This window comes from Argopecten irradians, chromosome 6, assembly GCF_041381155.1.
Source record: "Argopecten irradians isolate NY chromosome 6, Ai_NY, whole genome shotgun sequence".
Classification (NCBI taxonomy): domain Eukaryota; kingdom Metazoa; phylum Mollusca; class Bivalvia; order Pectinida; family Pectinidae; genus Argopecten; species Argopecten irradians.
This window is the reverse complement of record NC_091139.1, coordinates 26,832,778-26,846,426: the sequence shown is the minus strand read 5'-3', so window position 1 is coordinate 26,846,426 and position 13,649 is coordinate 26,832,778. Positions and strand designations below refer to the sequence as shown.

At 36.8% G+C, this 13,649-nt stretch overlaps 1 protein-coding gene across 4 annotated transcripts in view; it reads left to right on the top strand.

Annotated features, from left to right (window-relative positions):
* LOC138325488 (caspase activity and apoptosis inhibitor 1-like) overlaps positions 1–13,649 on the top strand; it is a 230,883-nt gene that overhangs the window by 104,422 nt on the left and 112,812 nt on the right. For all 4 annotated transcript variants that reach the window (XM_069271177.1, XM_069271179.1, XM_069271178.1 and 1 more), the window contains one exon: positions 5,312–5,459. In XM_069271177.1, coding sequence (XP_069127278.1) covers positions 5,322–5,459 — 138 coding nt within the window. In that variant the 5' untranslated portion in view covers positions 5,312–5,321. The remainder of the gene's footprint in view (positions 1–5,311; positions 5,460–13,649) is intronic.

Here is a 13,649-nt window from a genome sequence, read left to right as displayed (position 1 = left end):
ATCTATAGGGACACTGGTCAGTTATCTCTAGGGGGACTGGTCAGTGATCTCTAAGGGGGAGTGGTCAATGATCCCTAGGGGAACTGGTCAGTGATCTCTAGTGGGAATGGTCAATGATCTGTAATGGGAGTGGTCAGTGATCTCTAATGGGACTTGTCAATGATCTCTAGGGGGAGTGGTCAATGATCTCTAGGGGGCTGGTCAGTTATCTCTAGGGGGTCTGGTCAGTGATCGCTGGGGGACTGGTCAGTTATCTCAAGGGGGAGTGGTCAATGATATCTAATTGGAGTGGTCAGTGATCTCTAGGTGTACTGGTCAGTGATCTATTAAGGGAGTAGCCACTGATCTCAAATGGGAGTGGTCAGAGATCTCTAGTGGGAGTGGTCAGTGATCTATAGGGGGACTGGCCAGTGATTTCTGGGGGAACTGGTCAGTGATCTCTAAGGGGACTTGTCAGTGATCTCTAAGGGGACTGGTCAGTGATCTCTAGGGGGAGTGCTTAATGATCTGTAGTGGGAGTGGTCAGTGATCTCTTAGGGGACTTGTCAGTTATCTCTGGGGGACTGGTCAGTTATCTCAAGGGGGAGTGGTTAGTGATCTCTAATTGGAGTTGTCAGTGATCTCTAGTGGTAGTGGTCGGTGATCTCTGATGTGAGTGGTCAGTGATATCTAGGGGGAGTTGTGTTTATTTCAAGGGGATTGGTCAGTGATCTTTAGGGGGAGTAGTCAGTGATCTCTAATGGGAGTGGTCAGTGATCTCTAGTGGGAGTGGTCAGTGATCTCTGATGTGAGTGGTCAGTGATATCTAGGGGGAGTTGTCAGTGATCTCAAGGGGATTGGTCAGTGATCTCTGATGTGAGTGGTCAGTGATATCTAGGGGGAGTTGTCAGTGATCTCAAGGGGATTGGTCAGTGATCTCTAATGGGAGTGGTCAGTGATCTCTAGTGGGAGTGGTCAATGCTCTCAAGGGGGAGTGGTTATAGTGATCTCTGGGGAGTGGTTAGTGATCTTTTGGGGAGTGGTCAGTGATCTCTGGGAGAGTGGTCAGTGATCTCTAGGGGAATTAGTTAGTATGGTTTGGGGCTATTATTAATCCATGTATTACACAATAGACTCCCCAGGGACCAGGAAGAAGTTGTTGTGTTTCTGTAGGGGTGCTGTCTGTCAATAGGTGAAATGTTAATATTTACAGTAGAGGTTTGATTATATAAACACACTGACAGGCTGTGATCAGGCCCCTGCTGTCTCCCATTCTACACTAACAACTTTAACTGAAATTTTAAAGTATTTTACACATCAATACATGACACTGGGTGTAGCTTGCAGTGACATTGATGTGGAGAGACTTCTATAGAAAGAATCTAAGGCTATGCAATAGATTACTTTACACACTTAATATAGATACTGGTAGTAAAATAATGAAGCGGGTTATCGTTAGAGGAGAAAGATCATGAAAATTACATAATAGGGGATTCAACTTTAGAGATTTTATTTGGTTAGTTTAGTTTTTTAACGTCCTATGAACAGACAGGATCATGTCAGGAAACGTATCAGGTTTGATGGTGGAGGAAAACGGGAGTACCCAGAGAAAAACCAACGATCAGCACTCAGTACCTGGTAACTGCCCCACATGGGATTCAAACTCACAAACTTTAGAGAAGAGAAATAATGACAATAGTAGAGTGAACAAATTGCCATTACAGGAGAGAAATATTGATGGTAACACTTTGTTGGAAAAAGAGAGAGATGACTGCAGTGATAGAACCAGCTGAAGTTAAAAAAAACTGGAGTCTAAGAAAGTTTGTTTTGAAAAGCTCATAAGTTAAGATAATTTCACTTCTCTTAGATGTAATGTTGAAATCTGCGAAAGTTTGCTTATTTAAACTGTAGTTAGTTAGTGTAGCTATTTTACTGGAAGAGAAACCTAAGTTAAGCCTCTGGGATTAAAACATTTAGGTAATTTTAAAAAGTGATTTTTATAGGACTTGTCAGCGACTGTTTATTCTGTCTTACAAAGGTATGCCAAGTTTTCTTTTCATCAGAAACAGAAAATATTTTGGCAGAGATGGAGAAACAATATGATGTCTTTGTCACAGAGCATAATGAAATGATGTATCTGAGGGAGTCGTTTTCCACCGAGAAATTCCAAACCAACTTCTGACAAACTCGCTTTACAGAAGATTTCTTAATGTTGGCAAAACAAAACTGATTCAAGCAATATACTTGTAGGTAGAAAGTTTAACAATCCAGCTTTTCCTGGTAGTCCCTGATTGATCTTCCAGGCCTACACACATGTATGTTTTTATGTTCACCAACTGAAAGAGAATACAAAATATCACATTAAGTTTTACAGTATTTTTAAAACGCTAACTTTGTATTTCTGATGAGCCAGTGACGTAACAGTCGCTAATGAGCTATCTTCGGCTGTGTTAAAGGTTTATCAATCGCACTTTCATTGATAAGAAAATCGGTCTTCAGGGCAAATCCATAATGAGCTGATTTTAGATTTTAATTGACACCTAGTGGTTCAGTCAGTATTACCTGAGTTTCACACCTGACCTGGTACTCTTGCTACAGGTACAGAGTATCTCTTTCTTTTTTGGCGGTGGCCAAGTGGTTTAGATGTCTCGACATATGACCACAAGTCCTCCACCTCTGAGTCGCGAGTTCAAATCCTAAGTGGGGTAGTTGCCAGGTACTGACTACTGGTCATTGGTTTTTCTCCGGGAACTCCGGTTTTCCTCCACCATCAAACCTGGCATGTCCTAACATGACCCTGACTATTAATAAGATGTTCAACTACTAAAACCAACAAAAAAATACAACTTCTTTTGATTTGTTTGATTTTATTGGTTTGATGTGCTATTAACAGCCAGGGTCATTTAAGGACAAGTTAGTAGGTTGTGGAAGAAAGTGGGAGTTCCCAGGGAAAAATCACTGACCAGTAGACAGTTCCATGGGATTCAAACCATGTGACCCAGAGGTAAAGAGCTTGTGATAAATGTTGAGACATCTTAACCAATCAGCCACCGAGACCCTTCTTTTGATTTTTAATCAATTCCTCTCTCCCAGATATTAGTTGTGCTAATTTGAGCATTTAAAGTTATAGTTTTACTTCATAGTAAGCCTTTCCCAACCTTTATGCTGCTATCTTACACTCTGATTGGAAGATTTAGAATGATTATCGTAAACTATTCACTTGAGGGGATGGTAATATCAGTGTGTCAGTAACTGTGTTTTTTTTCTAATAAAAGAAGTATTAAATGTTTTTATTGTAGCCTAAAGAGAATGGTAATGACAATTGAACAGTTGTACAATATCATTACCTTTGTCATAAAAAGCTTGATATGGAAATCGTTGGTATAAATATGTATCAATATATATCAAATGTTATCACAATTACAGTGAAGTACAATCGCTCCATGGGCCTTTTACCTGAAGTAATACTTGAATACTGAATTGATCTGTTATACAAGTGTTACATTGTACCATTTTGCATTTGTTTTCAATGGCATGTTGGTTTTCAAGGCCGTGAAATGGTACTTATAGTTTATTGGAATGGGTTGTAAGGTCATAAAGGTTACGCACCAAAGATCAAAGCGACCAGGCAGACTATCCAGATGCTAGAATGCATATCATTAATAGCAATCCCAATCATTTACACCATAAAATGACACAACTAAGTAGATGTTGAAACACAATCAACACAAAAGTTTAATGTACATTTAGACAGCCATTATACTTTACTAAATGATTGTTTACACATAGAAAAGTTATCAAATTAAATTGTATTACTTTCAGACTCTGTCAATGGCATACCTGTGGATATATTGTACATGTGTATTTAGATGAGAGGCTGCTAGGCTATAAAGTATTGGTTATTTAAAATTAGGGGACTAAAGGGTTATAAGTTATACTTCTCATAAATTCAGGGGAGATAACTCGATGGAAAGTTAACTATAGAATGGACAGGGGACTGATATTGAGGACCTCATAAAAGTCACTGGTATGGTATTTGAAGCATGGAGGATCTGATTATGGGGACTTGTAAGAACTAATAAAAGGTAGACTTGATGTATATGATAGCAAAAGACATTCAATCTGGATATTAACCATGTTTGGCATGCATGTTAACGAAGGAATAAGTATAAATAAAAGAATATCAAATTCTCCAGGCTAGACGCTTTGGCCTTGGGTACTGATGAATGCCTACTAAGTGAGTCTGATGAGTTAGTTCAGGCCGTCTGTACGTCCCAGAGTCCTCCATTGTCTACTTCATTATCAGGCTATTGTCTTTAATGTCAAATGGCAAAATAATAAAATGTTCAAAAAATCAAGACAATCATTTAAAAAAAAAAAACTGATGGTGAATAGTCATATGCATAGACTACAATATGTTAATTTTAAAAAGAAATTCCACTTTGATGTCTGAGTGTATTGTAAAGTTAGTTTCAGCGAGGTTGTGGGAGATTTATTTATATCCATAAATAACCCAAGCTTTACTGTCAATGTTTCTCTTGACATTTTATAGCCATATTTTTTTTTTGAAAAACCTGATAAAACCCCTTTCAGGTTACCATGGAAACGGTTTGGTGTATTGAGCGTGTCCAGCCTAACTTATGGCTCTGTAAGAGAAGAGGGATGAAATTATGTCCTTGTCTCGATCTGTGTACAATTTCATTGAAGTTTTTTTTGTCGTGCTTTGTCTATTATTGGACAACTTTTTTTTAGTAAAGGTGTTTGGCTAATATGTCTACCATGGTCAGAATATCTCTACAAACTTATTTACCTTTTTTTACAAAACTTTATCCAATTTCATTTTGGAAAGTTACCTCCCTTTTCTTCACTCTCGCATAAGGCTGGTGAAAATTGTTAACATTCATCTTGGTACATATATATGTCTAGGTTGTTGAATAGTTAGGATGCTTTGACATATTACAACAAGCCAGTCACCTCTCAGGGTCGCAAGTTTGGATCCCATGTTGGGCAGGTATCGGGTACCGACAGCTGGTCTGTTGTTTATTCTCCAGGTACTCTGGTTTTCCTCCACCATCTAAATGTGGCATGTTCTTAAATGACTCTGGCTGAATAGGACAAAGGTGGGATTTTTTTATGTTCCGAGTTTTATTAGCTTAATGTCCAGTTAACAGCTAGGGTCATGTGTAAGGACGTGCCAGGTTTGTTAGTGGAGGAAAGCCAGAGTACCTGGAGAAAAACCACCAACTAGCAGTCATAATTAGCTGACATAAGCTAACAATTGATTATTTTCATAATGGAATATTTAATGTATTTTTTCATTTTGTATCTGTAGGTAACTGAAGATGAGTGCTGCCAAGATGTTAGCTGACTCCACCCAGGGGGACCCACTGACTGACACAGCCCCAGGGCTGGGGGCAAAGAGGAGAAAATCTCATGATAAAAGGAAAACAAAGAAACAGAAGAAAGAAACAAAGAAAAAGGTAGGGTAGTATACACAATTAGAATTTCAAATGAAAGTTAACTTTAGACATCAAGGATGGTTGTTTTATGGCTTAATTTGATTTCCCTGCGGTTGATACACAAACAAATAAACGAAAAAAAGAACATGTAGAAATATTTCAAAACATTCCAAGCACAGTGTACTTGAAACAAACAGATTTGCTGTCAGAAGTTTGTTTGATGGCCCCAATAATTGTGTTGGAAAACAAATGAAATCACAGTTGAGATATTACAATTTTCAGGGGAGATCACTCCAATTAGAAAATAAAACGGGAGGATTGGTTGAGCCGTCTGCTGATAAAGGCTTGTTAACTTGTGATGTATAGCATTTATAGGGTAAATGTATGTACTGTTGTGCAAGTGATGAACCTAAACGCCAGATTCAAACCTTCTCGATATTCTCATCTCCTTCCTTCTATAAATAAATATACAGGAATGGCTATGTCCACCCACCAAGTGTTCATGAAGAAATATCATATCTTGTATTTCTGAAATTCCAAAATATAGTCAAATCTGTCTAAAAGACCAGAGAAATATTTTATCTCATATTTCAAAAATTCCCAATTTCATTCCAACCTGTTTATAAAGACCAGAGAAATATTTTATCTCATATCTCAGAAATTCCAAATTACAGTCAAACCTGTCTATAAAGACCACTAAATGAACATAGAAAATTGTTTTTATAGGCAAATGGACTTTATACACAGGGTAAATTGTGCTGCTAAATTCCTGTTGTAATAGCATCAGTCAATAGAATCTTCGGAAATGAAGGTTGTGTTGAAATGAGCCATGTTGGACCTCAATAAAGGGGTCTGATTAAGCAGATGGTCTTTTTATAGAGTTGTATGGTTGCTATGGTACATTTTATTTTCACAGATTTTTAGCTTAAAAGGTGATGATTTAACGTTGAATGTTAAACTGAGATTTTGCTTGGCACAGACAGCTACATGAAACCGCACCTGAGCACCGGCAAAAAGTTAAAAGTAACATATACCTCTAATTCCAATATTCTCACTTATATATCTACTGCTCAAAGGATTAGACTTACTTAAATCATTTTTAAAAGTTTTTACCGTTCAAGGTTTAAGAAGGATATATTTCCTTAATGTCTGCATAGCATGGCAGCGTAAATATGGGACAACTGCGCATTAAGTAGATGGTCAAACGACAAAGGGAGTTACGTACAATTTTTCACCCAAGAAACTGTCAGCCCTTTTTCTGGAATTCTACGTTGATGTTCTGTGAAAAGCATTTCGATAAACAGAAAGTATAGATCTGTTTATCTATGACTAGCTTTGATTGTTTTTACCTAGCTGTTGTGTACTTGGTAAATTGGCATAAATTGTAAAAAGTGCATCTAAATGCATTATTGTTTTTGTAAAAAATATATTACAAAGAAAGCCAAGTTTTTGATATTCTGGTTTTCCTGTTTGTGCCATATTTTGTGAGAAAAGTACACCAATATTATTATATTGCCAAAGATTGTAATATCACTAATTTAATGAACAGTAAGAAAAGAGTGTAAGAAGAATATTATCAAACACTTTTTTTTTCTCGGAAGTATATCTTGTCATGATTTTGTATATCATACATTTTTTTATTTGAAATTACTTTCAAATTTGTATTCTTTATTAACAAAAAAATAGATTTCACTTTCAGATTTGGCAAGATACATTTGGCAAATACGTAACTTTTGACGTTGTTCCAATGTGTTATTGAGTATTCGGTGGTAGACATTTTTTCCTTAAGTCAGACAAATGAAATTACAGCAAGAAGCAGGGATTTCAACAATTCAAACGTTGCCTCAATTACTCGTAAGGTAATGGGGCTTTATTCCAGAAAAAATCCACAAATTACATTAATTTTGTCCATTTCCCGTTTTTCAGGGATATTAACACGCGGAGTGTTTGAGCATGTCTGGAGCGTGGCAACGGTCGAGTGGTCCGATTTGGCCGTCCCATCTAAGTTGTTTCTATTCTCCATTTCAATTCCTTGGTACTTATGTAATAAGGAACAAAATGGAGGGAAGACATTTCTTGCAATACGCCTGCCATAGCGAGATGTAGTTTGAAAATTATAGCCTAGGCTTAATGCTCCCTCACATTAGACTGCTCAAATCTTGTTTTTAGTCTGGAATCTACAAGTTTATACGGATGATTGTCATTTGCTTCTGTGAGTCATGGTACGCCCGACATGTACCTTGTACCTTGTCTCCAGGCACTGTATGCTCTCTTCAAATACATGTATAATTTGTTATGGGTCTCCAGGATATTATTACAAAATAATTCTAACTTAGATCACCAAATATTGCATTGGAACTGCGATCTGAATAGTTAACGTGCACTTCAGTTCTGTGAAGATTACAACTGAAATTTCAGTCGCTTTAAAAACCGGCTCTCTCCCAATACCTTTGAACAGCGATGCCTTAAAAGCAATGGTGAAGCACTCTCTTTGATTACGTGAATTTAGCTTGCTAACAATTTAAAGTGCACTCCAGTAGGCCGTTGGTGCAGTGCCGCGCTTCTGACTAGACAGTTCGATGGTGGCACTGTCATATGCCTCTACATGTGTTGTCAATGAACATCTAACCATTGTTTTCCATCCTGCCTAAACCACCGGCGATAAATCACAATCACTCAACGTTGCGTATTTTTTTCTTTTCCCCCTTTGCAGCGGAATGAAAAAAGTATAATCGAAAATTTGTTAGATTAAGTTTCTTACATGAAATTGGAAATAGAATAGGGAGCAAATGGAACGTTACTGCATAGCCTGAAGGCAGGTGTCAGACCCACTTACATTGCTCGGTGACAAGCTGAGCTGCAACGCCATCATCCCGTATGGGAGTACGGCTATAAAACTCTATAAATTCTCTTCTCTTAAAGTTTTAACTCTTTAGGAATTGACAGACAACTCGACACAAGCTATCAGCGATAAGTTGGTAGTTTCCTGGGGTGCAGGGCTACGGAGGTTGGATTGCAGTACTAGTTGCATCAGACTGATCATAGTCAGATCTCACACTTTTGGCAGCTACTGTCAAAACGGATTATGTTTAAAATTGAGTGAAGTGTTGGGAAATTGTGTATGAAATTTTATGCCAAACAAGGTTTTGTCTGCCGCGTCTAATTGACACCTGGCACTTCAATTTGAAATTGATTTGACTTAGTTTCATGACAGCAGGAACGACCACCATCATTTGAGCATTTCCGAACTGCTGATTTTTTGGGTCCCGTGGGGTTCGAACATGACTTTTGACTCCTGTTAGAAGCATATCAGCCATGAAAGAGCGGGGACATGTGTTCTGGTTATGTAATGCTCTGAAAGAGGAACAACCAGGAAAAATGACTTACAAGTCGGCACTTAAATCACGATTGTGTTTCTTGTAACAAGATTCCCCGTGAATCACAAAATATGACAGATTAGACACACAGAAATTCTTCTGAGAGATTAGATTAATTCTAGTTGTAATTGCCATATTTCAAGGCATCCCGAGCGCCGGCATTAGAATTTTGAGAGAATGCAAAACTTCAATTTAGATTCTAATTATGGCGAATTAGTGGTTTTATTTGAAATTTCATTTCCCTTTTTTGTAATTTTGATACGTGTGTCATTGCTGGAATGAGTCATTGTTTCTCTAAAGAATTTGACATCTTCACTTCCTTTGAATTGATTGTGAAATTTAAATAAAGCCATCGGTTTGATCTAATTTAAGTTGGTGCTTTCGAGTCATCTTTGTTTCTCAGCGGCCGCCATTTATTTTGCCAGCTGTCGAGTTACAAGGCTTCCTAATCATCTAAACCTCTGGCCGGTTACAGCAATTTAATTTTTAAAATGCCTCCCGAGATAATTTGCAGCAAATGTAAAATGGTCTTTGTGTCCAGTGAGAGGACCCAGCGACCACAAAAATCAATGCTTTTTTTAATGGGCTTCATTGCCAAACACAAAGACATTAATTTTTGATAATGGCAACTTGGGTTGAAATTGGTATGCATTATTGATGACATTTCTGGAATCAATTTTAGTTGCAAAAAAAAAAAAAAAAAAAAATTGAAAGACTGGCTTTAAGATTTTAATGTGTCAATTATGGTTGTGTTGCAAGGCAGAGACCACCTGCAAGGTAGCTAGGCTGGGCAATAAAATCAGTATTAGGTTTCAAACAATTCAACATTTTAATAGAATTTTCAATTTGTTTTTAATGAGTTGGATTTATATTGACGATTAAAAAATTGAGGATAATTTTCTCAAAGCAAAGTAACGAGCTTCAGTGGAATTGTAATTTTTTTTCTTCTATAAAATCTAATTCTGTAAGGAATAACAATGTGACAATAACGGGGGAGGGGAGTGAGTACATATAACAGTAGAGTGATCTGTAATTACCACCCTCCCAGATATTATTGGTTAGCGGATTCTGCTACTGGCCGTGGACAGATGGTTTATATTATCTACTGGTAATAAATATTGCAAATATTTCAAATTACCTTACCTGAATGGCCAGGTAAGCAATGGTTTTGTTTAATTAAAATATTTAAATTGGCCTGGCTTGTGAAGTAGGCTATAATTAGTAACTTGTTAGTGGTAGAAGCACCCTAATTACAGGCATTTGTGATGACAGGGTGGGGAATACAAGGGGTTTCTCTCCAGGGCAGTATATTATATTACCTGTTGGATTAACTACGGTATGATATAACACACGAGAGTACAAGAGTACTAGACAATATCAGAACCAACTAATCACCTGGTCGTGTTATTTGTATTGTATATTAGCTTATTAGAAAAAACTATAATTGAAAATAGATAAAAAAAATTATAAGAAAAACAATCAGAGAAAAAACGAGCATGGATTTGATATATTACAGTGTATAAGATACAGTAATAAGGGTCCTAAAATGGTCTTAATAGCCAGGTGGTCTTTATACAGAGGTGTTCACTATAACAGGTTCGACTGTAGTCTATTGATTGACTCTATAACTTCAGTAAGATATTAAAATCAAAACTTAAACAAAACATGCAAAAAAAAAAAAAAATCCCCAAAGTAGTGTTGCTATTTGCATTTTTTTAAATTATTACATGTATTAATAACCTTTGACCATCAGTCCTAAAAATCAATCAGTTTGGTCATTTAATAATGTGAAACCTAAACAACTGTTCAGTATAATATTTTCAATTGTTTTTAGTTATGGTGACCTTGACCTTTCACCTTGGGATCTGAAAAAACAATTCAATTAAAAACTTTTGTGGATATTTGTGTTAAAAGTTATAATTTGATTGCAACCTCAAGAGATTACTAATGATAACTCTGAAGTAAATATATCTAAGTCAACAGAATAAGAGTAAATTCACTGTCAGTTAATACTGTTTAGTATTAAATGATTGGAAATATATTAAAATGGGAAGAATTAAGTGCTATATATGTTAGTGTATAAACCCAATTCATTTTATTGAATTGAAAGTAGATATATCAAACTTAACAAATGATATATTAAACTATTGAAAGTGTTTAAAAAAGCTATCTTTAGTTTTCAGTTGATATAAATGTTGTTAATTGAAACAAAATTATCTATTTAGCAACTTTATGCTGCATGAATGTGTTTTTCTGGAAAAAATAGTATAAGATATTAAATGAAGAAGAGGATTGTTTATTGGTATTTATAGGTATCATCTACCTTTGTTGGCTTGACTTTAAAATTATGAATTTTGGAAAGTACATTATAAGCTGAAAAACAAGGTTATAAATACTTGATCAAAAAGCTGAAAGCCTATGTAAATTTCACGGTATTTCAAGTCTATAATGACACTGGCTTCCACATCACACGGAATAAACGATTCCCCAGACATAATTGATTAGACCTGAAATTAAATCAGATTAAATTTTAACAGTTGATTGCATGTTCAATGATATATGACTAATATTTTATGTGTAAAATTGAATTAGTTTGACGGCTCCTGAGCCGGTGCTACAGGTTTATCAGGGAAGAAGGCTCCGTAACGGAACAATCAAACAGCTACCTGGGGAAATATGTTCCGATGTGTTTGGTTCAAGGTTGGAATCATGGAGAAGCACTGAAAGGGACAGTGACTTCAAAACATATAGTTGATGTAAACCACTGAACTGACCAATGTCAATGGTAGGTCTGTCCTGTAACCTCTAAACTGACCAATGTCTATGGTAGGTCTGTCCTGTAACCTCTAAACTGACCAATGTCGATGGTAGGTCTGGCCAGAAAACTTCTGAACTGACCAATGCCTATGGTAGGTCTGTCCTGTAACCTCTAAACTGACCAATGTCTATGGTAGATCTGGCCAGAAAACTTATGAACTGACCAATGTCTATGGTAGGTCTGTCCTGTAACCTCTAAACTGACCAATGTCTATGGTAGACCTGGCCAGAAAACTTCAAAACTGACCAATGTCTATGGTAGATCTGGCCAGAAAACCTCTGAACTGACCAATGTCTATGGCAGGTCTTTCCTGTAACCTCTTAACTGATCAATGTCTATAGTAGGCCTAACCAAAAAACTTCCAAACTGACCAATGTCTAAGGTAGGTCTTACCAGAAAACCTCTTAACTGACCAATGTCTATGGAAGGTGTGGCCAGAAAGCCTCTAAACTGACCAATGTCTATTGTAGGCCTGGCCAAAAAACTTCCAAACTGACCATGTCTAAGGCAGGTCTGGCCAGAAAACCTCTAAACTGACCAATGCTTATCTTGAGAACTCTAAACTTGACTAATACCTTTTCTAGGTCTGTCCACAACACAAGTCAATGCCTTTTCTAGGTATACCTAAAACACCTCTAAGCTGACCAATAGCTGTTCTAGCTCCAGAAAAGTTTTGAACAATTTATGAATAACCTTTATGCAAAACTGACCAATGCCTTCTCAAGTTCTGTCCAGTTAACCTTAATTCTGAACAATGTCTATTCTTGTTCCCAAATTATATCAAAACTGACCAATGCTTGCATTACCCTGGTTGTTTCCAAAGAAACCACCATTGACCAATGCCTTTATCTTACTTTTCTTCATATAACCTATAAAGTGACCAGTGTATTTCATGGTTTTGACCAGTCAGACTGACCAATCCTAGTCATGTTGTAATGAACCCACGCAAAGCTGACTCATTTAAACAGTGATTAATGATTTGATCAATTTTGTTAGGAACTTTAAGAACATTTTGGGACACTGTCAAACATGGGACCAACATTAGTTTGGAATGTTCTCATTTTTAAGAAAAGGAGTGGGTTTTTTTGAAGATTGATGATCATGTGCCTAGAGGAATGGCTTTGTGTAATTTGAGCCTGCTAGGAAATTTTAGTCAGCTAATTTGTGTTTTTAAGTGACCAGCCAGGATTGTAATTGTCAATTCTAGAATTACATCATAACCATTGTAATAAATAGCATTGTAGCTTAAAGCATGTTTAAGTACAGACAGTTGCCCGGTAAGGGAGGTGAACTATACCACTGTGGTGCCACTGAAACCATTGATTCCAACCGAGTTTTTATTTAGAACGTTATTATATTAATAATTATTGTCAGTGTACTAACGGACCTTGATAGCACCAGAAAACCTACACAAGAATTGGGTTTTAGTTTTATTACACACACAAGTGGTATAATGCTAGCCACAGAACACAGGAGACTCAACAAATAAATTTCTGTGTTAAGTTTGACGAAGATGTTTTTGACTATGTTTCCTATTACATGTGAGTTTGCCATCTATAAGTGGCGGGACCGCCCCTCTGTTTAAGTGGCTTGGTGATAAACAGTCCGACAAACCCCCACAAACTCCACGCTTGGACCTCCTCCAAACCAACTTCTTTTTTAAACAACTTTAAAGGTGAAGGGACTGTAGGCTATACATTGACATGTAGAGTCTTTTACTTTTCTTTTCATTGGGAAAAAATTATCATGGCAGACATCATCTGAATGTTTTAATTGAGTCTGTCAGCAGGTGATGGATCAAACATCTCTGTCACATGGAGGTGAGAGGGAAATGTTGAGGAATGGAGTTGTCTCCCCTGCTGTTGACTGTACTAATGTTTTGTAGACATCTTTGAGATTGTCTTTTTGGTTAAAAGTTTTTCTGCTGAAAAAATGTTCTTGGTATAGCAGTCATTGTAATTTGAGTTTCTTTGAATGTTTCATACTAAAAACAACTGACATTGAAGAAAAAACTTT